Source organism: Octodon degus, unplaced genomic scaffold (assembly GCF_000260255.1).
Source record: "Octodon degus isolate 3935 unplaced genomic scaffold, OctDeg1.0 scaffold00005, whole genome shotgun sequence".
Taxonomy (NCBI): domain Eukaryota; kingdom Metazoa; phylum Chordata; class Mammalia; order Rodentia; family Octodontidae; genus Octodon; species Octodon degus.
Window position 1 is genome coordinate 29,732,721 of NW_004524581.1, and position 26,245 is coordinate 29,758,965.

Genomic DNA, 26,245 nt, shown 5'->3' on the forward strand with positions numbered 1-26,245 from the left:
AAAAAAAAAAAAGAAAATATCCAAAATGAGGAAAGGGGGCCATGGTGACTTACGCGAAAGGGAGAAGCTACAGAAGGTTAGAGCCACATGATGGGGGCAGCAGGCGCAGGACGAACTGCAAAGCTTCTGCGCTCACCTATAACCGCAGCACTGGGGGGTTGAGGCAGGAAGGTCATTACCTGCCCACTAGCCTGTGCAAACTCTGTCTCAAAGAAGGACCCAGGATCTAGTTCAGTGCCGATGCCCTAAATTCAATCCCTGGGACTTAAAAAAAAATCTACCTCAGATATACAGAGAAAGTGGGGCCAGGGAGATGGCTCAGTAGAATAAGCACTTGCCTGGCAAGCGCAAGGGCCTAAATTCAATCCCCGGTTCCGCCAAAAAAAAGAAAAAAAAAAAAAGAGAGAGAGAGAGAGAGAGAGAGAGAAAGTGGCCACATGGCCCTGCTCACACTTCCTTCCCCTTCCTGCCTGGCTCTCCTCCCGCCCGCTCACCACCTCAGCTCCACTTTGCTGCTAAGCTGATTACGATCCCGCGCTCTTGTGCTCTCTCTTTTCCCCTTTCCAGAACCCAGCTCCACCAGGAATGAGCACCTGCGTTTGCTGGGGGCACTGTTGGATCCGCAGCACTCAGGACCGGGACTGGGTCAGAGCAGGCTCTCAACAGCTTAGCTGGAAGAACGGAGTTACCGCAGCACAAGCAAACACAGCACTGCAATTTTATAGCCTGGCTGATTTGGTCAAAATGCCTCTATTTGCTTTCAGATGCAACTGCTCAGAACATGACAAACTATAACTCCCTGATTATACCAAGTCATTCTGTCTTGATCCTGCAGGTGCTATTTACTAGAAAGACAGAAAGGAAAGATATAAAACCAGGATCAAAGTACATAAAGAGGTGCCAGGAAGCGTGTGCTTCCGTGATTCTCAGCCCTTACATGCCCTGGAGTAAAGATCAGAGTCTTCTCACCCATTCGTCTACCTTCGCTGTCATCCCAGCTTTTGGACTGGTATTAACAAAAATGAGGGACAGAGGAAATCCGCCCTGCTGCAGCTGTGTAGGAGATGGGCACGTGCGAAGGGCGGGTGACAGAAATGCCTCTGAAGGGTGGACCTGCCGTCAGTGCAGAGGAAACACAAGGAAGGTCAGAGCAGAGGGCCATGGGGAAGGGCAGTAAGAGGCCTGCCGGGAAGGCCAGCAGGGAATGAGAATGGAAAATTGGAAGAAACGGGAGGAAGAAAGCCAGAGCACACACGTGAGCCCATCGAGGGAGGGAGGGGACGTGAGAGGCAGACTGTCACGTGCACACACAGGTCTGTGCAGGGAGGACACTATGTGCGGCAAACACATACTGGAGGGGAAGGATGGGGGGGAGAGAGAGTGAGGAGAGGGGGAAGAAGGGGGGAGGGGCAGAGGAGGGGGATGGAGAGGGGAGGAGGCAGGAGCATAGGACAGGGAGAAAAAGATGAGTGCAAAACTGAGGGGAAACAAGGTGCACACAGCAGGGAGGTAGAAATGTCCACCATCCCCTGACAGTGGCACTGGGTCAGCACCAGGCCTGGGGAGAGCAGGAGGGTGGTGGGAGAGGATTGTGTATCTGGTGCCACCAAGCCTACTTGATTCACACCCACTGGCCTACACATCTACCAGCAGAGGTCAAAACAGAGCTGCCTAAAAAGACTGTTTCTAAAATGTGAGCAAAATATCTTAGCCTCACAGCTCTGCTTAAACAAGTGGGGCTTTAGAGGGGGTTTCACGTAGTACAAAAGCCCCCAATTCCACTGGGGCTGCAATCTGTCCCAGAGGTGGGAGTGTCACATTCCTGGTGGGGGAAGCAGCTGGCCTGGGACAGGACTACACAGCCTTCTTGTTTACACAGAAGGAACAATGCCCCGCTGCAGAATGTGCGCGACAGAATGTGCCAGATTGTGCAGAGGAAGTTCTATGACTAGTGCAAACCCAGACCTCCAGCCACATCTCGTCTCCTGCTTATACACCCGGCCCACAAGGGTTAAACCAGAAGCCTCTGTGGAAGGGCCGGGGAGATGGCGCAGTGGAATAAGCACTTCCCTGGCAAGCAGAAGGGCCTGAGTTCAATCCCCAGTTCTGAAGCCTCTGTGGAGTTGAACCAATCACCATCACCCTTGGTGACGTCATGTGGCCAAGGGACAGTGCTAGGAAGTGAGGGGAGGAGTGGTGGGACTGGGCCGCTTCACCCCTCAACAAGGATGCAAGGGTTGAGGGTCCCCTTGGCTACTGCTTCAGATGAAGCCAGGAATGTCCCCAACAGGGACGTTCCCCAGAAATCATCTTCAGCTTGCACAAAATGTGAACAAAGCATGTCCCTGCTCTTCCCCCATCTCCCACTAGTTTTATATTTATGAAAGCTGATTACAAAACATAAATTTATCACTTAAGCCTTCAGCCAAGTTTTAAATGACTCAAATGCGTACGTACGCTAAGTAGACAGGCGGCCTCTGTGGTTTCCCTTTCACCAACTCCGAGCCCACTGAAAGGCAGGAGTGTGAGAGCCCTGGCTGACCCCCTGGACTTCGTACTTTCAAGCCACAGCCTGAGCAGAGTAATTTTTGTTCTTCTTACAGTCAGCCCTCCATATCTGAGCATTCTGCACCTGTAGGTTCAACCAACTGCCAACTGAAGAATTTTGGAAAAAAAGTCATGCCTTTAGATTTGTATGTATTTGTTGTAACTGACTTTTGGTCATTATTAGCTAAACTATACATGAAGACAACAACACCTGTAACACTCCTGTTGTATTAGGCAGCAGAGGGCATCTAGAGATGGTCTAAGGTGCACAGAGGGCACGTGGGTCATGACAAATGCTGGGGGGACTCAGGTATCTGCAGTGTGGGTACGCAGTGCTTCCTGGGCCAGTCCTGCACTTACGGGGGGAGGGGACACTGGGGCACCAGAGTCTTCCATTTTGATGTTCATTGCTGGTGCCCTGTGTGTGTGTGTGTGTGTGTGTGTGTGTGTGTAACTGTGGGTGCATCTAGGTGTACAGCAGATGAGAGGAAAATATGTTGTCTCAGTTACTTTCCTCTCCTTGCTGGGACAAAGTACCTGACACCCAAAATAAAACAGGAAAAGTCTACTTAGCTGACAGTTTGTGGAGGTTTCTGTCCCTACTTGGCTAGCTCCAAGGCACAGTGGCACATGGCAGAGGGCAGCCATTCATAGTGGCGAAAACAGAAAAACAGCAAGAGCAAAAAGGCAGGAGGAGCTGCGGATAGCAAGCCTCTCTCCTTCCCTTATACTGCATTCAGGCTGTCCACCACAGGGCAGGTGTAGCGCTCACACCCATAATGCCAAAGCACTCATGCACAATCCCAGCCTCCAACCATCATTAATCACCAACTCCAGAAGCCGCCCCACAACTGCATGAGGCTCTGGGGGACAGTGAGACACAAACTGTAACAGATATCTAAGGAGACTCTGATGACAGCACGCAGCTGAAATGCTGACTGTACTGCCAGTTTGGGGGCAGGGGAGCAGGTCCTTCTTTCCCAAAGCTGAAGGAGAAGTTCCTGGACGGGATGCATGTCTCCTACTGTCTGGTGGAATCGGAGGGGGAGGGGGTACAGCTGTGGGGAGACCCTCCCAGGAGAGGCAGCTTGCAGCGGACAGACATGAGGCTCCAGCACTCGCGCCATGCAGGCTGCAGGCAGGCAGAGCAGGGCCGGAGCAGGCCTGGAGGCAGGGGGAGGAGCCAGGCCAGCACCTGTGGCCAGAGACAGGTAAGCCACAGCGGGAGCGAAGGAGTCCTGAACCCAGGTCTTACCGGTGCTCCCAAGGTTAAGATAGCCACAGGATGCACTGGTTAGCTCAGCAAAGCAAATACACATTAGTAAACACGGAGAAGACGTCAAACTTGGGTATGTGTCAGATACAAGTTCAAAGTGTGATGCACAGGGGTGCAGGTGACTTCTCCACCCCCATCTATGTGCAAAGGGTCACTTATGAGCTTCTCAGTGTAACTTCGGTGCACCAGGGATCAAGAGAACACAAACTGCCCCAAGCCAGCCGGAGGAGAACCAGGAAACCCCACTAGAACTTATAGGCAGGCTCCTGGGCTGAGCGCTTTTAAGGCAAACTCTATTGCTTCTTTGTTACCAAAGCAATAGAAAACATGAATCTGCTGAGGTCTACTTTACTACTCAGAGCAGATTTCTGAGGTCACCGGGCCCAGGGCATTCACGGAGGACTCCCTTAACCATCAGAGCAGGGCCTCTCAAAGTCGGGCGCTAGGCACTCAACCAGCGACCACTGCCCCAACCAACCAACCAGCTTCCCGTTGTGCAGAAGCGGGCGCTTGGAAAATAAACCAATAAACCAGTAGAGAGGGCTGCGGATTTCTCTCCACCCTCAGGCTCATTAATTTCTGAGACCGACTGGGGTGGCCTGCCTGACTTTCCCGGCTGGGCAGGCTCTTCCATTTTGGGTAGGGCAGAGCCATGCAGGAAAACCGGACAGGCATTCCCAGATACTCAGCCACCTGCAAAACCCAGGCCACTACAAAGAGCTCTCGTTCTCTAAGCTGGGTGTGGTGGTGCACCCCTGTGATCCCAGCACTTGGGAGGTGGAGGCAAGAGGATCAGAGCAAGTACACGGCCAGCCTATGCTACGTAGTGGGACTCCTTCTCAAAACAAAAACAAAAACCAAGTTCTCCTCTCCTTAGGTCAGAAGCCCCTGTGTGCCTTGGTCCCAGCCCTACAGCTCCAAGCACAGGGAGAGCAGCATCCCTGCCATTTAGCACACACCTTATGTATCCCAGTGACTGTGCTAGGTCCTTATGCTTCTCTTGTAAACACTCCTAGACAGACCTGACTGCCTGCCTCACAAATAAGGAGCCTGTCTGAATGTGGGATCCGGCCCTGCCTGCTCCAAGCACCTGCCACACTCACCGTGACTGCACTGGCTACCACCACGGCCACCACAGCAGCCTTCCTCTCCCTCTCCAGGCCTTGCAGTGAGGAGCTGAGCTGGCTCCTTGGGCACAGCTTTCCCCACCTCCTGGGAACTGAAGGTTAGAGAGGAAAAATCAGCAAGCACAGGATATAGCAAGGTAGCCTTCAGGCACCAGTCAGGGCCAGGCTGGGGTGTGGCCATTATCCAAGGTCTGTTCTAGGAAAGGCTGCCAAAACTGAACTGAGGGATAGTCCCTGGAGGAGACACGAGTGAAGTTCCTCTTTAGAGAGAAAGTCTCACAAAAGCTGTGTCTCACACGTGCCCAGCACTCTCCAGACCCCAGGTTCAATCACCAGTACTGTAAAAAAAGCTGAAGGTTACACAAAGGTCCTGCTGATGTTTCTGACGCCAGATGGAGATAGGGATGTACTGGTAGAGCAGCTTTGTGTTCAATACCAGTACTGGGGAAAAAAAAAAAAAAAAAAAAAAACCCAAAACAAAAAACACCACAAAAAGAAAGCTGGCTTATGAGGCCACAAGGCCCACCGTGGTTAGGTGGGCTTTGCCTCAGTGCCTCCATCTCTTCTCCAGGAAGAAACAGGAACCCAACCAGTCAGACTGCTGGCCCGCAGCAGGACCTCTTGTGAAGGCTCACTCAGCACAGCCGGCCCTCAGCACGACACACTCAGGGAAGGCACCGCACCAGGATGGGAAGCTGCCTTCCCACACCAAGGACTGAGACGCTTCTGGGACGGCAGATCAGAGTGACTGGCCCATCTGTTTGAGGCCCCCTCTCTGGCTGCCCCATACCCAGCCCTCCACAGGAGCCATGGGCACCATGCCTGCCCAGCCCTCACCATACCATGTTTGTGTCACTGCACCATGCTCTCCTTGTTCTAGGAGTTTCCATCTGGTTTAAACCACAAGAGCAATCCCGTTTCCAGCCCTGTGTCCAGCTCTGCTGCCTCCTCAAGGCCCCTTTGCACTCCTTCTCCACTCCCACCTTCCACTCCCCCTCTTCCCCCTCAGAGCGTGAGGTGCTCATCTCCATCCTGCACCTTGCTGGGGTGCTGGACTGAATCCAGGGCATGCCAGGAGGCTCTCTACCACTGAGCTACACCCCAGACCCCTTTTATTTGAGATAGGATCTCACTACATGGCCTAGGCTGGTCTTGAACTTGAGACCCTGCTGCCTCTGCATCCCTCCTAGTTGGGATCACAGGCATGCACCACCATACCAGCTTCTATTCTCCTCTTAAACTGCTTAAACTGCTTTATTCTGCATTTAACTGTAAATCAGTAAAACTGTTTTGAAAAATGCATTCCAACAAACACATACTCATGTGTAGTCTCCCTAGGAGGCCCCAACAGCCCCCTCACTCTGAGATTCTTCATTAGCAGCCAGGGGTCTAGCATGGATTTGCTGAGACTTGGTTTTCCCATCTCTGGCTAAGCAGGGTCTCAGGCCTCACCCTATCCAGAGACAGCAGCCTGAGGCGCTGTCCCCGCCTGCCCTGTTCCCCTTGGGAACACGGAGCCTCACAGCTGCAGCCCATGTAGGGCTGGGTAGGGCTGTGGGCTACAGAATGCTCAAGTGGACGCAGCAGCTGTACGTGCCCCTCCTTGCGGAAAGCTAAATCCATCTCTGAGACTGCTCCTGGGAGACAGACTGCGTGCCTGGCCAGGAGCAGGCAGGGGTGGCAGGTTAACACTCCAGGTGTTTGTCCCTCTCCGAAGTGTACTCTTCTGCACAGTCAGAATGCCACAGGCTGCTGGGAAGTAGGCTGCCATGCATTTCCAGCTACTCTATCAACAGGGAGGCTGCCAATCCTTCTCAAGGGCCCCAGCCCCCTGCCGCAGCAGCCTGGGAATGTGGGATAGGCAGGCGCGACTGTGGGGAGGCATTTGGTCTTCTAAGGGACACAGCAAGGATAATCACAGAGGTGCTGGAATAGAAAAGCCCCCTTGGGCCCCTTCCAGCAGCGTCTCCCCAAGCCGTCCTCTGTGTCCCTACCCTCAGCTCCTGGCTACTCCTGGGCCTTCCTTCTTCCTCCCGAAGGACACACAGGGAATATGCCCGGCCTTCCCCACATCTCCGGGCTGTGCATGTCCCCCTGCTCCGGGAGCAGACAGGCTCCTAACAGCTTCAAGCAGCTTGTAATTTCTAGGAACTGGCCCTCCTTAGCCCTGCTCAGCTGGGCCTCCCCATCTGCTTAATCAGCTGTAGATCTGCCCTCAGCTACCTGGGGGTTCCCTCCCTCCCCAATGGCTCAAATATGCGGTCCTACTGAGAGGAACCAACACAACCCCCAGATCCTGTTGCAGGAATGGGGTGCCCTGGGGGGCTGTGGCCAGCCTCGCCAGTCCCTGTCAGTGACGTCACACAGTCTTACCTCATCCCACTCTGAGGCAAAGGACGGCGACTTCTCCAGCCTCTTCTTCCCGAGACTACAGTTGGACAGAGACTCACTCCGGCTCCCCATCGTGGTGTCCTCCGTGGGTGAGCAGGTCAGAAGATCAGAGTCAGACTTGGACAAACTGCGGCTAAGTTTGAGCTCCGCTTTGGGTCTGCTGGTGGGAGGGGCTCGGCTTCTGGCCCCGCTCCGCTCTCCTTCTTCCTCAGCACCAGCAGGGTGCGGGGGCGCAGTGTGAGTCAAAGTTTCGGGGTACGCTCGGCTGCTGGCAGAGGGCAAGCCTGCTGGGTAGCCTGTTCTCTTGCTCTGGTCCAGGCTGCCGGGCTGGGAGCCTCCGGGGGTGTGCACACCCGCCTCCTCCAGCTGCATGCTGGCTTCGTGGCAGGCGTCCTGCTGCGGGGACCCGTCGGGATGGTTCTGGCCCGAAGCAGGCAGCAGCTGGAAAGGGTCCTGCCCCACCTCGCACACCGGGGAGGAGCCGTGGAGGAGCCCCGAGAACTGCTCCGGGACCTGCCCGTCCTGCCCCTCTGTGGAGTCCTGGCTCCGGCTGCCGCTGCTTTGCCTGTGGTCTTGGAGTGGACAGAGAGAAATAAAAAATTAAACGTGGAAAAAATCAACAAAGTTCCACTGCAGTGAGCATACGACAGAGCAGAAGAATTCAAAGACAGGAAGAGAAAGAAGCTGGCTAGGCTGGGGAAGGGACAGGGAGAGGGAAGGGGAGGAAGAAAACAGTTTCACACTGTTCTGAGTGCTGTTTGTACCCAAGTCAGAGCATTTATGAAATTCCAAGCACTGGTCTGATTAACACTGTCTGGCAGTCCTCCTTGCCATGAAGGGCTCGGCTAACACTGAAGAGCAGCCCTTGCTATCTAAGGCCAGAGCAGGGCTAACTATGTCCTGCAGGAAGGACCCGAGGAGGACAGGGTGCGGGAACCTGGAGTAAGACAGAGGGACAGAGCGCTGGCCAGGAGCCGGCACGGGTCCCCCGAGCAAGCAAGGGCAGGCGTGCCTGGCTGCTGGAACATCTGATGCATTTCCATAAAGGCCAAAGTGTTATTTAGAGCACTGCCCGCCCTTCCTCTGGCAAGCAGGCGACAGAGAAAAAAATGGAGGCCACAATCCCCAACCTCAACTTCTGGAATTCCTGAACTCTAAGTGCCAAGTACAAGCACAGGGAACTAACTGCTTCCTTCCTTCCTTCCTTCCTTCCGAGGGGCCGCTCGGAGCTCCACGCCTCATCCTTCCTGCCTCGGGAACACAGACTTTTCTTTTTCTTCTCCCTCCCTTTTTTTTTTTAAAGACTGCACATTTCACTCCTGCCAAAGCCTCCCAGCTGCTCATATTTGTTTAAGTTTAACCTTAGCTGATCTGCTGAAAAAGAAATGGTCTAGTTTGTCACTGCCAGGAGACACGTGCAGTCCCTGGAGACTTCACTAACATCCTAGAAATCTGGCGTGGCCAGCTACTACTGTACAACCAAAACCTCTGCCCCAAAGCAGCACAAATAACTGAAGGAACCAGGGTCTGGCATCAGCACAGCATGGGACACCCTGGAGCTTCCCCCACACCACCCGGACAGGCACCACTCTGGCCTGCACTAGGTCCGTTCCAAAGCTACCACCCGGCCTCCTTCCTCCACCACTTGTGTCTGCACACCCACCACCCTGGGCCCTACCTGCTTGCAGTGCCCAAGCCACTCGTGAGATCAGAGGAAAATCTTCAAGTACGAGCATGTATATATTTTTAATTTTTCTTGTTTTTGTTTTTTTACTTTTTAGACAGGGTCTTGCTTTGTAGTGCAAGCTGGCCTGTAACCCCTTGTATAGCCCAGGCTGGCCTTGAACTCCCAGGACACTCTTGCTTCAGCTTCTCTAGTGCTAGGATTAGAAGTGTGCGCCACTATGTCTGGCTGAGCTCAAATATTTTTACAGATAAAGAATCTAAGGCCCCCCAAACCTAGAGGTTTGTCCAAGGCAGTGGGGAAGAAGAGTCTGAGCCAGGAGTCTGAGCCAGAGGCTTGGCTCTGGTCCCAGCTGTACTGCACTGATGCCAGGGGCGGGGGGGGGGGGTGCACCAGGACTCGAACTCAGGACTTCAAGCTCCCCTGGCAGGCACTGCACCACTGAGCTATCTCCTTGGCTTGTGCCTGTACCCTTTTGGGCTTACATACCTAAAACAGTGGGTTGGACTGTGCATGCCTTCAACTCTGCTCAATGCTATGACAGTGCTAAAACTCCCAGTCACTGCCATATGGCAGTGGCAAACTTGTCCCTGTCGTGGTGCAGGGCCCTGCCTGGTGCCTCTCCTGCTGCTGCCTGCACGGCCCAGTCTCCATTCTCACCCCACAGCCTGGGCCCTTTCCAGCAGCTCCCTCAGGCACAAGGGCACAGGATGAGTGGCAGGGGCCACCTGGTCACCAGGTCCTCTAGAGCTGGGCTCCTCCCATGTGCCACCCACCCTGCTCTGCAGTGATCAGGGTCCCTGCTGCTCACCCCCCACCCCGTTCTGCAGAGGGTGGGGCTGGGAGCTCCAGTCTGATTTTGATTGCTAAGCCACAGGAGCCAAGCATGTGAACTCTGCCGCCGCCTCCTCCTCCACCTCTGACCGTTCTGGAACTCTCACATCCCCAACCCATAAATCGCACATCCCAAGGTCAGGCTGTGAGCAGGTACAGCAGCGAGCACCACGGATCCTCTCCAGGAGGGAGACGCCAAGCGCCTGTTCCTGGCAGCTGATGCCCACAAGCCAGGGCTCTGCAGCTACATACACCCCATCTAACAAATGGCAGGGTGGGCACAGCGCCCCACAGCTTACAGATGTGCTATCCCAGCAGGGGGAAGAGGAGGAGGAGGAGGAGGAGGAGGAGGAGGAGGAGGAGGAGGAGGAGGAAGAGGAGGAGGAGGAGGAGGAAGAGGAGGAGGAGGAGGAGGAGGAAGTGGAGGCGGATGAGGAGGAAGATGGTAATGCTGCAAGGGATGCCGTTTAGCCCAAGACCCCTGGTTTAGTCCCCACTACCACAAACAAACACGCAGCAGCTGGTAGCCAGAATAAAGCTGCCCACTCACACTGCATACGGGGACCACAGAGCAGGTCACGTGACTGACGGACCACCTGGCAGGCAGTAGCTCTTCCATGGACTAGTCAAGGGCAGAGTCCACCAGGCTGTAAACTGCCACCATTGCAAAAAATATGGTGTCTTTTTGTTTTGTTTCCTGGTTTTGGTACTAGGGATTGAACTCAGGGCCTTTGCACTGAACTACATCCCCAGCCTTTTTTATTTTTTAATACTGAGTAAGGGTATTGCTGGCCTTGAACTTGTGATCTTCCTGCCTCAGCCTCCTAGCATGCTGGGATCACAGGCATCTGGCTTCACCTCTGGGACTATACTCCAGGGCCCAAGTGTCTACAGACCCTGACCCTGGGGGTTCCTTGTCCCTCTGACATGCATGTGCATAAGGAGAGGACACTGGTAACAGGACCAAGTGTTTCCCCTTTCCATCAGCTTCCAGCTTCTTATTCAATAACGTGGAGCTGGAGTCAGGGCGGGGAAGGCCCAACAACAGAAGGAAAACACCAGAGCCGAGTGGGAGCCTGCCTGGTGGCCCTGCAGCCCAGGCCACAGAGAATGTTCCGCCTGCTGCTGTGGGCGCCAACAATGAGGTCTTGTCACACAGCCACCATTCCTGCCAGTCATCAATGAAAGGGGGCAGATGCCAGGGCTAACAGCCTATGGCAGGAAGGACGTAGGCAGAGAAGAAATGGAAACTGAAAAAGCATGAGCCCCACATGTTGCAGGTTGCAAGCAGTCCTGAACGGGCTCCTAACACGACTGTCCCGGGGGCTCCCGAGCAGGGAGACCTTAGCATCTGAGAGGCTCACGGAGGCCTGAGAACCTCAGGACCTCAACAGACTGGTGCTCATTCCCTACGAAACTGTATTAAAGGTTAAGCTAGGTTTCTCAGCGCACCGCAGGGTGGGGGCAGAACTGCTTGCTAGTTGGTTTCTTCTGCGAAGCTGGGATGACACAAGGTGTCTGGGGAAGGGCACAAACAATTGAATGCAGGACGGAGAGACATCTTAAGCAAATTACTCTCCACACCTGTGCTTTGTTCTTCTCACCTGTCATGTTAGAATCTTAATAGCACTTATTTCATAGAATAATTGTGAGAATTAAATTATACTTGCAAAGCATTCAGAACCATGCTGGGTAAGGCCAGCTCTCAGTGGATGTTAACAACTGCTGCTAGCTGCCTGCAGGACCCGTCATGACTCTCTGTGTTCACAGATGGGACCAACGACTTCTCCAGTCACACAGGTCTGTTGCGTGGGTCAGCAAAGGCAAGGGGCATCAAGTGGCCTGGAGGCACAAGGCTGTTTACAAGATCCACTGCCTTTATCATCCTTACAACTCCTGACTGCAGAAGGAAGGGCCAGAAGATAATATGAAAGAGGCCTGGAGAGCAGCTCTGACACAGGTCCTCCGAAGCCCATCGGGGAGCACGTACCGGCTGTCTGCCTTGGGGACACCAAGCCTTCCTCAGTGGGCCACCAGCTGTTGGGAGAGGTTGGCACATTCAGAAATAATTAGAAGCCAAAAAGCAACGGATGCTTCAAGAAAAGTATCCATCAAGCTGGGCATGGTGGTGTATGGCTGTAACTCCAGCACTCTGGGAGGCTGATGCAGGAATACTGCAAATCTGAACACAGCCTCGGTAGGTTAGACTTAGTAAGACCCTGTCTCAGAAGGGCTGGAGATGTGGCTCAGTATGAAAGCCCTGGGCTCAAATCCCAGTATAGGAAGACAGACAGACAGACAGACAGACAGACAGACAGACACACACACACACACACACACACACACACACACACACAGACAAACACAGAGACAGAGAGATAGAGAACCCAAAGGCAAGGCGAACAGAAAGGCCAAGTGTCAGAGTGTACAAGGAGGCTGCCCAAGAAATGTAGGCCCTGAGATTGGCAATAGAGGAGATGCGGCTTTTGCTAGCTTAGAGAAAAGCAGACAGAATAGGGAGAGACACAGATGAGCTGGTGGTGCATGCTTGTAATCTGAGCACTTGGGAGGCTGATGGAGGAGGATGGCAGGTTTTCAGCCTGGCCTGGGCTACGTGCTGAGTTCAAGGTCAACCTGGACTGCAGCCATCTCAAAAACAAAAAACAAAAACTGTTAACAACAAAGGCAAAGAACACAGGTCACAGCTGTGACGGGGCCACCCTCAGTCCTCCCAGGGGTCTGCCCTCTGGGAGAAGCTGGCCAAAGCCACCAGGCCACTCTTTCCACACTGCTCTCCTGCACAGGGCCAGCAAGGCTCTTTTTTAGTGCCATCAGCCACACCTTTATTCTTCTGGGTGCTCCCTTTCCTTCCACGCTGGGAGCCATGAAGCAAGGGCTCCGCTGCGCCACACGTTAATTACGGCACAGTCACAGGGCTCTCAGGTCCAAAGGACTCTCACGAGCTTTTGAACAACAATATAACATCTGCACGTTGCAGTCACCTCGACCCATGCAGGTGAGGGCCGCACTACGCAGCCCCCAGGAGCAGATTCCTTGCTCCAGGTGGCCTCAGCCCCGGCTCCCAGGCTTGTCCGCTTTTTTTTGCTGTTTCCAGAGACACAGTCTCGCTATACAGTGCAAACTGACGCTGAACTCACTGCGCAGCCCAGCTGGTCTCACGCTCACTGCTGCATCCTCCTGTCCCAGCCCAGGGTGGTGAGACTACGGTGTGTACCACCCTGGCTGGCGAGCACAGAAACCCTGCGGTGCACAGGCACGCAGGCACGTGGCCATTTCCACGATCACCATGCTCCCCCAGCAGGGAGCACAGACGAGGGAAAGCAGATTGTGGATGACCTCTATCCGGTTCGACAGATAGAACACCTGACCCACAGCAATCTGAGAAATAAAACAAGGGCTGGGCCAGGATCTGACAAACCTGAGTTGTAGTTCCAAGCCTGTGAATTTTCCTGAGTCTCTTAAAACCAGAGATGCACACCTGTAATCCCAGCATTCAGGAGGCTGAGGCAGGAGGATTGCTGCAAGTTTGAGGACAGCCTGTGCTACAAAGTGGGTTCAAGGCCAGCCTGACTATATAGCAAAATTGCAAAATCTCCCCATTTTTAAAAAAAAAAAAACCCATCATGATGAGCTGGAGGGCTTCTGATGAAAAGTTTCAGTCTCATGGTTAAAAATCTAGGCTTTGGATTCAGTCAGACCAGGGCTCCATCCAGTCTCAGATCTAACACTAAGCCTGCATTTCCTCATCTACTACACAGGGACAAAAATAGCCCCTACCCCAAGATCTGTCTGGAGATACGCAAGGATAGAATCAGCATAAATCAACTGGCATGAGCCAACCAGAGGGAGCGCTTGGTAAACACAGCTGCTATCAATAGCATCGGTGTTCGCTGACACCCGTCTCCAAATGGCTCTTCCTGGTAGCATCGCACATAGAGGCTGGTTCTTTTCTCCTGACTCTGCAAAGGAGATGGGCTTCTCTCAGCAGCCCTCCAAACCAAGCGAATGAAGCACAAGCCCAGGAAGGGGCCAGCAGCAGGTTGGGTTCCGAGTGACACGTCATGGTGTGGTAGGGAACGCTGAGGCTGAACTGTCTACCTGCCTCGGTGCCCACTGGTGCAGCCCTTCGCTGGGAAGGAAGGCCCGGCTGTGCTGACTCGGCTCTGCCGGCCTCATTACCCGCATCTCACCTCCTGAGAGCTGGTCCCCGCCTCTGGTCAGCCCTCTCCCACCCCCAGCTTCCATATTCTCCAGCCATCGAGCTGAGGCCAGCTCAGGTTCCAAGCAGCCATGCTACCTCACATTGCCTAATTCAACAGCACGCTTGCTGTCTGTGCCTCTTGATCTTTGGCCAGTTCCAACACTGGGTATTCACAGCCAGGTGCTTGCTCCTCCGCAGTTGCTAGAATGTTGAGCCCTGTTAAATACTTGGGCAACAACTGACTGAGTCTTCTGTAAATGCATCCGTCTCCGCTGGCTTCCAGCAGCCGCCACATATGGAGTACTGGCCACCGTGTGCCAGACACCGTGCTCAGCAACTGCTCGTATTGTTCGCAGCAGCTGTGAGGCGAGAGGCGAGAACCCACAATCTCCCCACGTAGAAAACAACGCTGAAGGTGGTGAGCAGCTCCCTTGTGCTTGTTCAAGCACAAGCTGACCATCAGGCGGTCTCCCTTCATCGGGGCTCAGGAGCCTTCTGTTCCTTTCCTGAACCTGCATCTTTAGGGCAATTCCTCACTGCTCCTGCTCTCTACAGACCGTCATCTGTACTCAGAGCTCCTGTATTCCTGGAGAAAAGCAAATGGGTTTCCTAAGACTCAGATGATCAATGGCGTGGTAAGTGTCACAGCCAGATCTTGCACATCCAGAAGTTTCCGTAACCCTTCTCAACACCAGGTCGGATCGGGGGACAACTCTGTCTCCCTGCACCTCCCTCAGAGAATGTCTCCCCATCTAGGACTCGCCCTCGGCCTCTCCTGCCTGAGCCTCTGCTCAGCTTCACCCTTTCAGCTTTCTCTGCCACTGGACACTGCGAAGGGTGCCCCCAGTACTGAGTCAGTGCTTCTTTTTCAATAGTGGCGTTTTCAGAAAGTCTTCCTCCCACCTGGAATAAAGACTAAGTTTCCATCTCACGATTCCCTCCTTCTGGTTCTGGCAGGCAGTGACAGGTAAGAATGGCACGCAACCCTGTCTCCCCAGTGGCCCCTTCCTGCGCTAATGGTTTGAACCGAAAGATGACAGGAGACTGGATCTTTGATGATCATAAGCTGCCTTATTTCTGGATTTGTCATGCTTAAACTGCAGTGATTTGGGATTTTCGGTCACACTCAGCCTTAGCTTCCATGATCGTGCAATCTCCTACTCTGTTTCTTGTGTTTCTTTCCTCTTGTGTCTCTAACCTGAATCTGCATTCTAATCTGACAATTTCTCTTGAGCATCAGACCCATATTTCCAAGTGTTTATTGGGTGTTTTTATTCAGATGTGCTGGTACCCAAAATATCTCAAGTTAACCTATTTAAAATTGGAGTTAATATCTTCCCTCAAACATGCCTTCCTCAATTCCTGATTTCTGCGGGTTACACAGTATTTTCTCAAGTAAGCAGGCTTGAAACCACAAGACCACCCTTCATACGCTCCTCCCACGCTTCCACCCCACTCGGCCAGTCCTGCCAGCACTACCTCCTCCATCTCCTCCACCTCTCCTGTCTCCACCTCTCTTCCTGTGACTTCCTAATGCCCATGAGGCTGAGCTCTAACTGCTTTCCAGAGACGTCCTGAAGTCTCTTGGCTTTGGGGTACTGCTGCCCCCAGTCTCTCCCAGTCTTCTACGACTCCAGTCTCTAATTCTCAAAGTGTGACTCTTATTACCCTGTTACCCCAGTCGAAAAGCTTCAACAGCACAGCACTGTCTTTGGAGTAAAGAGAGACACCCAGGGCCCGCTACACTGTGACAAGTCCCCTGGACTCTGGCCCAGGTGGTCACCAACCACCCTCCTAACTGCTGTCTCCTCTCATCCTACCGCACTGACACCACTCTCCCGTCTGGACTGCTCTCTGCTTCCTCCTGACTTCTGCCCCTCAAGTTAAAATCCCAGTTTAGGACTCAGCTTAAACGCTACTTTCTTCATCACAAAGTCTCTGATCTCTTCTGCTGACATAATTTACCCTCTTTTGAACACCAAAACTACTTCTGCATTATTTAACATACCCTGCCTGCTTTTGATTATTTTACCTAGCTCTCAGGTGTGTGTATGTACTATATCTATCTATCATGTATTTTCTTTTGGGGGGATATCTATATCTATCTATCTATCTATCGATAGACAGATATAGGTAGATATCCCCCCCAAAATACATGTATATAATGTATATTATATAATATATATCTATATATAATATATATAGATATATGTTATATATATAACATATATGTGTATTTTCTTTTTGGGGGGATATAGATGTATATCAAGGCTTTGGATTTTTCCATAATGGCAAAAAAAAGTGAATTATTCCAACTCAGAAAGACAAGCTGGCAAGAGGAGGACATTTATATAGCCAGGCTTCTAGCAGGAACATCCTCAGCAAGAAGATCGGGAAGAGGCACGTGACTGTAAGGCTTAACTGATAAACTCTCAGACGCCTTTCTGCCTGTGAGAACAGTGCACAACGCACTCCCTAGCATCTGCCGCAGAGCTCACCTGCACCCTTGCACACAGCGATGGAGCACGGGACACAGGTACCCGCTTCTCCTCTTAGTGAAATCTCACGAAGCTGACCAGCAGGTGGAAGCACGTCTGAGCAAGCGGCAGAGCAAGGACTGCTGCTCTGGGACTCCTCAAAGGTCAGGAAGGAGCAGTACCATGGAGTGGAGAGCGATGGAGGGAGAGGGCACAGCGATGGCTCCTCCTCTAGGGAAAGGTAAGCTGTCTTCAGACTCATGTCCAACCCTTCCAGCGGGATAGAAATGAGGGCTCTGGGGAACCTCAAGCTCGCTGCAGCTGAGGACCTCAGAGTGCAGCTGCACCATGCCAGGGCGTATGCGTGCCTGTGGCCAACGGGCGCTCGCTGCCGCCCAGCCGATGACACTTCCCAGGAACCAAGCACTATTCGTGGAGGATCAAGAAGGCGCCTTGGAGAAAAGCACAGCTCACAGGCCTCTGGCTCCTTCCCACTTGCTATCAAAGCTGGAAAGCTGTCTACTGTCTGAGTGGTGATCTGTCCAGAATGTCTGGTGCGCAGTCAAATACTAAAGAGAGAATGACCAAGCTGCACAGAACCGGAAATACTGCTTTGTAGGACGCTGGCGATGGCTGGTGATTTCAGAAGACTTTTCTATATTTGAAACAAACTGCAGAGGAATACCTCCTTGGACGAGACCATCACAAAGCCATCTGGAGGTGGGGCAAGGTGGCACATGCCTCTAGTCCCAGCTCCTCATGGCCAAAGCAGGAGGAATGCAAATTTGAGGGTAACTTTGGAAACCCTGTAACCAAAGACAACTTTTTTTTAAAAGGCTGAGATCTGGGCATGGTAGTGCACGCATCTGAAGCGCAAGCCACTCGGGCAGGCCAGGGCCACCAGCTGGCACACGAGGTGCACCGAGACTGTCAATTCTGCTCTCCATCAACTTTTTCCTACAGAAAACCTGCTGAATGCAGAGATCCAGGCCTATAAATCCCAGCTCAGGGAGGCTGAGGCGGGAGGATCACAAGTTCAAGGCCGGCTGAAGCAACTTAGCAAGACTGTCTCAAAAATAAACATTAAAAGTAATAGGGCTGGGGATGTAGTTTAGTGGTAGAGCACCTGCCTAGCATGTGCAAGGCCTTGATGTCAACCTCCGGTACACGTGTACATACACATGTGCAAAGAAAAAAAGGAGAAAAATAAATACACTTGTAATGTATAAGAATATATGTACAGGGCCAGGGAGATAGCTCAGTAGAATAAATGCTTGCCTAGCAAGCGCAGGGTCCTAAGTTCAATCCCTGGTACTGCCCCCCCCCCCCAGAATATATGTACAGCCTGGTGTGGTGGTACACACCTGTAATCCCAGCACTCAGGAGGCTGAGGCAGAAGGATTGCTGTGAGTTCAAGGCCAGCCTGGGCTACAAAATGAGTTCAAGGCCAGCCTGAACTGCATAATAACATTGTCTCAGACCAAAAAAAAAAAGTGTGTGTGTGTGTGCGCGCGCGCGTGTGCGTGTGTGCAGAATATCCACAGCAACCTAATTTATAACAGAAATGGTGGAGACAGATTAAACATTCATCAACTCACGAATGAAAACATGAGTTCCAGGAATTTAGCAGCTAATAAGAAAGTGTTATGGTTTGTGTCTAGGCGTTCCCACAAAGCCTCCTACACCTACAGGCGAAGCTTTCCGGGGCGGGGGTGAGGGCTGGTGACTGGATTAGGGGGCTTGCAGCTGACCTGCTGTGAGGAGGGGTCTCAGGGGCAAGTCTCTCTCCTCAGCTCTTCTCTTTCCTTCCCACACAGATGCTGTGAGGAAGCCCTGTCCTGAGCCACTGTCGACTGTGCGCTCTGCCTCAGAGCCAGCCGGCCAGGAGCTGAGTTGAGCCCTCTCCTCCTCGAGCTGTGGGGTTGAGCTGTTGTCTCAGTGATGAGGCAAATGCCTAACATAGTAAGGTAGTTTTTTTTTTTTCCCCTTAATCTTATTTTTTCTTCTTCTTTGGTAAAGGGAGTAAACTCAGGGTCATAAGCTACGATTCCAGCTCTTTTACTCTTGAGACAAGACTCATTAAATTGCTAAGCTGCCCAAACTAGACTCAAACTTTCAATCCTCCTGCATCAGCCTCCAAGAGTGCTAAGATTCCTCGTGCGCATGACCACACCTGGCCACATTGCGGCTTCTTGAATATACTGAGGGGGAGAAAGCTCTGGTCCTCTCAGTAACACTGCCTGTGGAAAGCTGATGCATTAATTCATAAAAGCAGTGTAGGATAACGACATGAATGGAAACACAAAAAGGATTTCATATGAACAAGGCAAAATGTGGTCTGCTGATCGCCTCCTTCCTACTAGTGCAGCAGGCGCTCTCTCCAGCCAGCTGCTGTGGTTTGGCACACAGGACAGGCTGGGCTCCTGAGGAACTGGCCAGCCGGTGTTCACACTTAATGTCTCAGCCCCTTTGTCTGAAAGATCCTGGAGTGATCCAGCTTGCCTGGAGGCAGGCGCGCCTGACTCGCTTCAGTTCAATTCCCCCCACCCCAAACACACACACACACACACACACACACACACACACACACACACACACAGCGAGCTCAGTACACATGGCCAGGGCAAGCTGAAGCAGAGCAGCAGCAGCTGTGAGGCCTCCATCCTCCCTCACAGCCCCCTTCTGACGCGACCAGAAATCCTACAGGGACTGTGGCAGCCAGGGGCACGGGCCTGCTCCTGACCAGGTCCAACTCTCTCTCTTCTTCCTTCCAATAACTGAGAGAGTTTTGTGCAGTGGTTCAAGAAGAAGCCTTCAAAAGAATCCACATCTCTTTCCTCCCTGATACTGAAGGATCTCCGCCCATGAAGAACTATCTTCTAACAGTACATTACATGGAATCTGGTGCTGGGTCTGTAAGGGTTTTGTTTTACACACCCAGTAAGGGCATCAATGGTCTATTCTGCTCTAATGGTCTGAGTTAAAAATCTATCAATGCAACAGAGAAAGGAGGAGCTGGTGAGATGGCTCAATGGTCTAAAGCACCTACTTAGAACAAGCTTAGCAAAGCACAGGGACCTCGGTTCAATCCCCCAGCACCACATGCCAGCCAGCCCCGCCCCCTGGTGGGCTGAGCTGGCCACACACAGACACAAAATAAATAAATATTAAAAAAACAAAAAACAAAAAACAAAACAGAGAAAGGAGAGCAGGCAGTCATTTGCACCAACAGCGCTGAAACCACGGGATACCTACATGCAAAAACCAACTCAACATGGATTATAAAGTGTGGAACCTACAGGCAGGAAATTTCCAGAAGAACATGAAAATATTTGTCATTTTAATCATTAAAAACAAGATACACGAAAAGCACAAATCTCTGTTCAAAAAACACTGCAGAAGTCTGGACTGTGGGGCACACCTGTGACCCCAGAAGGCTCAAAGCTGGAGCCTAGCTGGGTACCTTAGCGACTTAGCAAGGCCCTGGGTTCAATTCCTAGTACCACCAAAAAAAGAGGAAGACACTGTAAAGACAAAGTCACAGATGGGGAGAGAAACACTCTGATAAAGAACTATCTAAAATACATTAAGAACTCACAAATCAATAGGGAAGGAAACAAGCCATTTTTAAAAGCAAGCAAAAGATCTAAACAGTTCATTAATAGTAAATAATTATATAAACGTGCTCAATTAGACAAATGCAAATCAAATGCACAAGAAGACATCACTACATACCAATCAGAATGGCTGAAGCTTTTGAAGAAATAACAGTATTAGAAGTACTAGGGAGGCTACGGACAGCTGGAACTCTTGTGCACTACTGACGCCAACGCACAACGGTACAACCACTCTTCCATGGAAAAGGGCCTGGCAGCCTCTTTCTCCAGTGAAAGGTATTTCCTAGGTCTCAGCAAGCCTACTCCTATATACAAGTGAAATGAGAACTTACACTCACACAGACAGCTTTTTGCAAATGTTTATAGTAGTTTTATTTGTAACTGTCTAAAAACTGTAAGTGACCCGAATGTCTCACAGGCGGGGAACAGATAAGCCTCTTTACGTAACACAACAGTTACAGAACAACAGACTGTAAGGGAGCAGTGAAAAGGGACACCTTGCTGCTCTGTGAGACAACACAAGGGAGCCTCAAATGTTCTATGCTAGGCCAGAAGGTACACCCTGAATGGGTCCACTTGTATAACTCAGGAAAGGGCAGATCCTGGGACAAACATAAGCAGTGGCTGCCAGGGACAAAGGAGACCATAGCAGCACAGGGGACACTTCTTGGTGAGATCAAACTCCTCTACATTTTGACTGTTGTGGCAGTTACATAGCCCTATCTGACAAAACTATAGAAAAAAAGGATGACTTTTATTTTTCAAAGCTAAAAAAATGGAAACCATAAAGCCCAAAGCAAAAGGAAACACTATGAAAATGCCACAATGTTTCTATACACCAGAAACGACCTTTTCTCAAGGACCAGAAAACTCAGGTCCAGAATGCCACCGAAACCTGCATATCCTGTCCACCACCCGAGACCCTCTGCCAGGTCTAACAAAGGACACTGCAAAGGAAACTGCCTGGCCCACTCTTTAAGAACCGAGGATGCTCTTCTGACATAAAGGTTCCGGTACTACCCTATGTAAGGTCTAGTGCCTGTAGGTGACAGGCGCTGGAAAAAGCTGCAGGCTCCTTCCCAACTGCAGTGTGAAACACACCGCCCTCTGGTCCAGCCCGGGGAGACCCAGGATGACACTGACACCAACGGGCTGGCATCTGTCAGGTCTTGCGGCTCTCACCCTTGCAGAAGCAATGTAAGTAGGCCAAGGGGACAGAGGGACAGAGCACTCCAGTTACGGTGGCTGCCAATCACAGCCCCGCCCTAGGCTGGCTTGCTCTGAGGTCAGGGCTCACAAGCAGAGTCTGTGCTGTCTGCCTGACTGCAGCGGGCCTGTTGGGCTTGCTTCTACACGGCATCACACTGGGGGGCTCAGGACAGGAGACTCTCAATCCATCCCAGGGGCGGGGTGGTGGTCTCTTCACCCATGCTGCGACCCAGGCTGACCCAACCTCCTGCTGCACATGGGACAGCCACTCTCACGCCAGGCACAGAGTTGAGAATGGAAAATGAAAGCAGGACACAGTCACACGCAGACCACCTGACCCAGGTGCCCCCCATCCCAGCCACCTTGCCCTCCCCTGCTCCAGGATGTAAAAGCTGTAAAACCCTGGTGGGGCTGTTTCTGTCCTGGGGTACAAGGGGTATGTGGCATTTGTACCTTTCATTTTGGGGGATGCGAGGGGGTGTGGCATTTGTACCTTTCGCTTTTACATCCACCGACACCAGCTTCTTCGTCTCCGCTGTTAAGAGCAGCTCATAAGGGTGTTCGTCCTCTTCCCTGCCTGTGCTCCCCTGAGCCCTGGGTCGCATGGCCAGGACCTGAGAGAGAGAAACACTCAGTGCTGCTGTGCACGTGGCTACCTAGACAGGAGCTACTGCACACATGCAATGGCCTCCGCCTCTGCACCTGAAGGCCACCAAGGAGAGGTGAAGAATTCACGTGTCACATGGAAATCACCACTGCTTCCTGGTTCTGCACCTGCTAGGACTTGCCCTCCCAAGACTGCTGGGCTCTCGCTTCCCGCACCAGTGGGCAACCTGTAAGAGGTGGCCAGGCTGGCTCCACGCCTGACCCGATCCACCCAGGAGTGGGCACCCAGCTCCCCTGGCACTGGACTAGATCCAGAGCAGGCTGCTGCTCTCATGGGTGTGCACATTATGTGACATACCTGCTGCGCCACGATGTGGCCAGGAGGCTCCACCAGCAGCTGAATGGATGGGGCTTGGGCTCTGTGTCTTCAAAACTGTGAGCTAAACAATCCTCTTTTCTTTATAAAGTACCCAGTCTCAGGTAGTCCATCATAACAATAAAAAAAAGACCAAGACGACGCCTGGGCCACAAATTTCAATGGTCTTTGATTGGAATGTTCTCCTTCCTCATTTTATCCTTCAAAAAGGGGTGAGTAAAGGGCAAGCTCCGTCCTTCCCTTGCCTCTCCACCTCAGTGTTCTATACTCTCTTCCGTGGACAGCATTTCCTAAGTAGCTTCCGGCCACTCTGTACCCTGCTGTATTTTTCTCATTTATTCCCCCTCATACATATACATTATCCAGAGGCTGTAATCCTCATCTTCACAAGGGGAAACCAAGATAACTTCTCAGTATGCCTGAACCCTTGACATTTACTCGAAACAAGAGACTCAGCCCGAGAGGCTTTCTTCACAGGTACTCGGGCTGCAGAAAAGAATTTCCCTAAAGTGACTTCCTGCCACATGTACGGGGGTACAATTTAAAACAACTCCCCCATCTCTGCTCTGAAGAGCCAAGTGGCTGGAAGCCTAGATTTCTGGAGATGGTGCGGGGGTGACGGTGTCTCTGTATCAGCCTGAGTCAGGAGGCCAAGTGTCCTTTGGGAAAGAGCTGGACAAATGTGCTCCTGAACCTGCAGCTGTGAGGTTCTGGCCACTGCACGTGTGGGGGCCACAGCTGTCCATACCACCACACGGGCCAACTTTCCCCTTGATCCAAGCCAGAAAAATCATGCTGGTGCTATAGCCACTCTGGGAGACAGCATGAGAGCCCAGCTTTAGATAATGCCCCTGCTCCCCCATCCCAAAGCACCAAAGTCCCTTCAGCGGAGTCTTCCCTCATACACTGGCTCTTAGGACAGTGGGCCAAGCACAAACTCCCTCCCCAAGCAGTGTGGCTGGGGCATGGACTATGAACAAAGTAGGGCGGGGGAGTCCTCACTGAACCTAAAAGATAGCGAACCCTAGGAAGTGTGATCCCTCTGCACATGCTCCTACACAGACACACCCCACATGCGCTGCTGTCACCAGTTTGTATTTATTTTTTTGGAACTGGAGGTACAGCTTGCTGCATCATGGCCTAATGAGATGACAGGGGCTCTGCTAGCCGTTGACTAAGTGAGACGCTGCAGCTCCTCCCTGTTAACAAGGCCGTCGCTCACAGGACAGAACAATGTCTCCTTCCCAAATTTTGCAGAGCACAGCAGGAACCTCCACCTACCTCCACCTGGAAGCCAGGAGGCGTTCCCTTACAGCACAGCCCTTGGCCTGTGTAACTTATTGTTCGCCTCTTCCCAAGAACGCAATTAAGGGAACAAAGAGGACCTGCTAATCAGCTCACACTGTGCCAACTTAATACTCAGGCTTTACAGAAAATAATGCATGTTCTGCAGGTTCCTACACCCAGCCCATCACTCGGGCAGAGCTAGAAACCCAGCTCCTTGGAGTTGCCACATGGCCAAAGCTCGTGCAGAGCCTAGGCAGGCCTGGCCTGTGACCACCTCCCCAAGAGGCACTGGGCAGGATCAAGGACTTCCACCAGATCTGCTTCATGCCTGGTTTCTGTGCAGGATGGCTGGAATCTGGAAAACCACCCACCATCCAAGCTGGGAGGGATCCTAAGTGCCAGCCATGACAGGTGCACCTGGTCCCAGGTCTTTCGTTTGCAGTGGATGGATCTGGTCCCAGTGAGGCCCGGGGACTTGTGAGGGTCACGCTAACAGCTCACAGCAGAGCCATGGCCATAAACTTCAGTTTCCCTACTCTGGACCACATTGACCTCCTTTTCTCTGGCCTTCATTTTACTCCCCATCCAGTCTGGAAAGCATTCCCTCTTTCAGCTGTCTAATGAGAAGCCCTGCTCCTCCGCAGACAACAGCGGGTGTTCCTGTCTTCTTGGTATTGGCCCCTACAAGCTCTGGGATTAAAATCCCACAGTAAAGCAATCAACTGCTCTTCGTCAAGCCATCCAGCTTCCTCTCAAGCGGCTTATGTCACAGTGAATAAGTCAGTATCTGGTTCTCAACCGAAAAGATTCTGCTCTTTACGAAATTACTTCTTAATCTTTCTTCTCTTTCCTCTAGGGCTGGCAATAAATCAAAGCTAAAAAAAATATTTTCTGCTATGTGAACAGTAACACTACAGACCATAGCTACGAGCAGGCACCACAAACTGTGGCCAACGGAATGTCCAGTTGGGGCGTGGGTGGCTTCTGGGAAGAGAACACGGCAGCTGCGACCCAGCAAGCCTCACACGTTCGAGCACAGAGAAGATTACAGTCCGTCCCCAAGCAGCTGCAGCCTCTCCTGCAGGGCAACAGCATCTCAGCAGCGAGCATGTGTGCGTGTGCGTGTGCGTGTGCAATTTCTAAGCCAGTTTCAGAATCAGGTCATAACTGATAAGGTCTCCTGGAGCCAGGAGTGCTCCAGCTTCCTGTAAAGGAGGCGGCAGGGCATCTCAGAATGGCAAACCTCAGCAACAGGAGTGGGCACAGATGCGGGCCCAATACAAACCCTCAAGTCTGATGTCAGTGTCTACTGAGACAAGTAGTTTAGGGTTTTAAAGCTTTGTAAGTGTAAGAAAGAAAGATGGTGCAGGTGTGGCAGTGTACCCCCAATAGCCTGAGCGCCCTGGGAGGCTGAGGCAGGAGGACAGCAAGTTTCCGCCTATTCTGGGCAGTTTAGAGACTCAGATCCTATCTCAAAAAAATAAAAATTCAAAAGGGCCAAGGGTGTAACTCAGTGCAAGGACCTGGAGTTTAATCTCCAAGACAGAATAAAATAATGAAAGACAAAAGGAAGAGGGAAGAAAGACTGCAGCATTAAAATAAATAGCCCACGCTGGCAGATGAGCTATCCATTCAGACCCTGGTGTACGTACAAATCTGCCTGGGTCATGATTAAAAGGACGGTAACTCAGTGACTCAGGGCAAGGCACCTACACATTCACACACCTCCACTGACCAGTCAATAAAACTCGGGCTTCTCATGGTCTTCCAAATATAGACTGTGTTGGCCCAACTAACACATTCTAGAAGGTGAATTGCTACTCAGATTCTCCCATGCACGACAGTGATAGAGACACTGTCCTACCATGCCCTGTCAGGGTCACATGCTTTAGAAAGTCTTGGGAGCATGACAAGTCTTGGTTATCTAATGTTTGTCTGAGTCTTGTTCCTACCGTCAAGAGATCAGGAATTTCAATTCGGGCCCATGCTAAAGAGGTGGCACAAGGCATTTACGGAGACCTAGTCTCAACTGAATCTGCTCCACACTACCAGGTTTTTCTGTGTGAAGAAAAGAAAACAGAAGCCAGCCTCTCTTTATATAAAAATGTATGTGCGCTTCTATCAGCCAACGATATATCATTACCCAGAGGTAAAAATAAGAAGCTACAATTCTAGAGACCCTTTGATGAGCCATAATAAGCATTTTGTCATTTGGAGACAGAAAGAAAAAAGCAGAAATCTGGCATAGAAATCCTTCCCTATCTCCCCTGATTTAAATATTTTAAAAAAGATTTCCTTGAATTTTACTAAGCTAAAACCATGCTCATGGCTCCCAGTACTCATGCTGAGCAACAGAACCTGCCTTACTGGATGGCCTGGAGCAAGGCTGTGGAAACAGTGAGCTCCAGCTTCAACAGATGAAGTGATGAGATGAAATACCTGGCTTACATCTGCTGACATTTTAGAATTAAAGAATAATAACTGTCTATATTTAATAAACTACAAAATAACTTAAAATCACAAAGTATTTTGAATGCACACTGAAAAGCTATATTCTCTAAATGGTAAAAGGTATTTAAGGAGCATTTAAAA

The 26,245-nt window shown here is 51.6% G+C and overlaps 1 protein-coding gene across 5 annotated transcripts in view; it reads right to left on the reverse strand.

Annotated features, from left to right (window-relative positions):
• Positions 1-26,245, reverse strand: part of Anks1a (ankyrin repeat and sterile alpha motif domain containing 1A) — a 157,830-nt gene that overhangs the window by 45,668 nt on the left and 85,917 nt on the right. For all 5 annotated transcript variants that reach the window (XM_023720767.1, XM_023720773.1, XM_023720752.1 and 2 more), the window contains 2 exons: positions 21,878-21,998; positions 7,324-7,913 (listed from right to left, as the gene is read on the reverse strand). In XM_023720767.1, the coding sequence (XP_023576535.1) occupies positions 7,324-7,913; positions 21,878-21,998 (711 nt within the window). The remainder of the gene's footprint in view (positions 1-7,323; positions 7,914-21,877; positions 21,999-26,245) is intronic.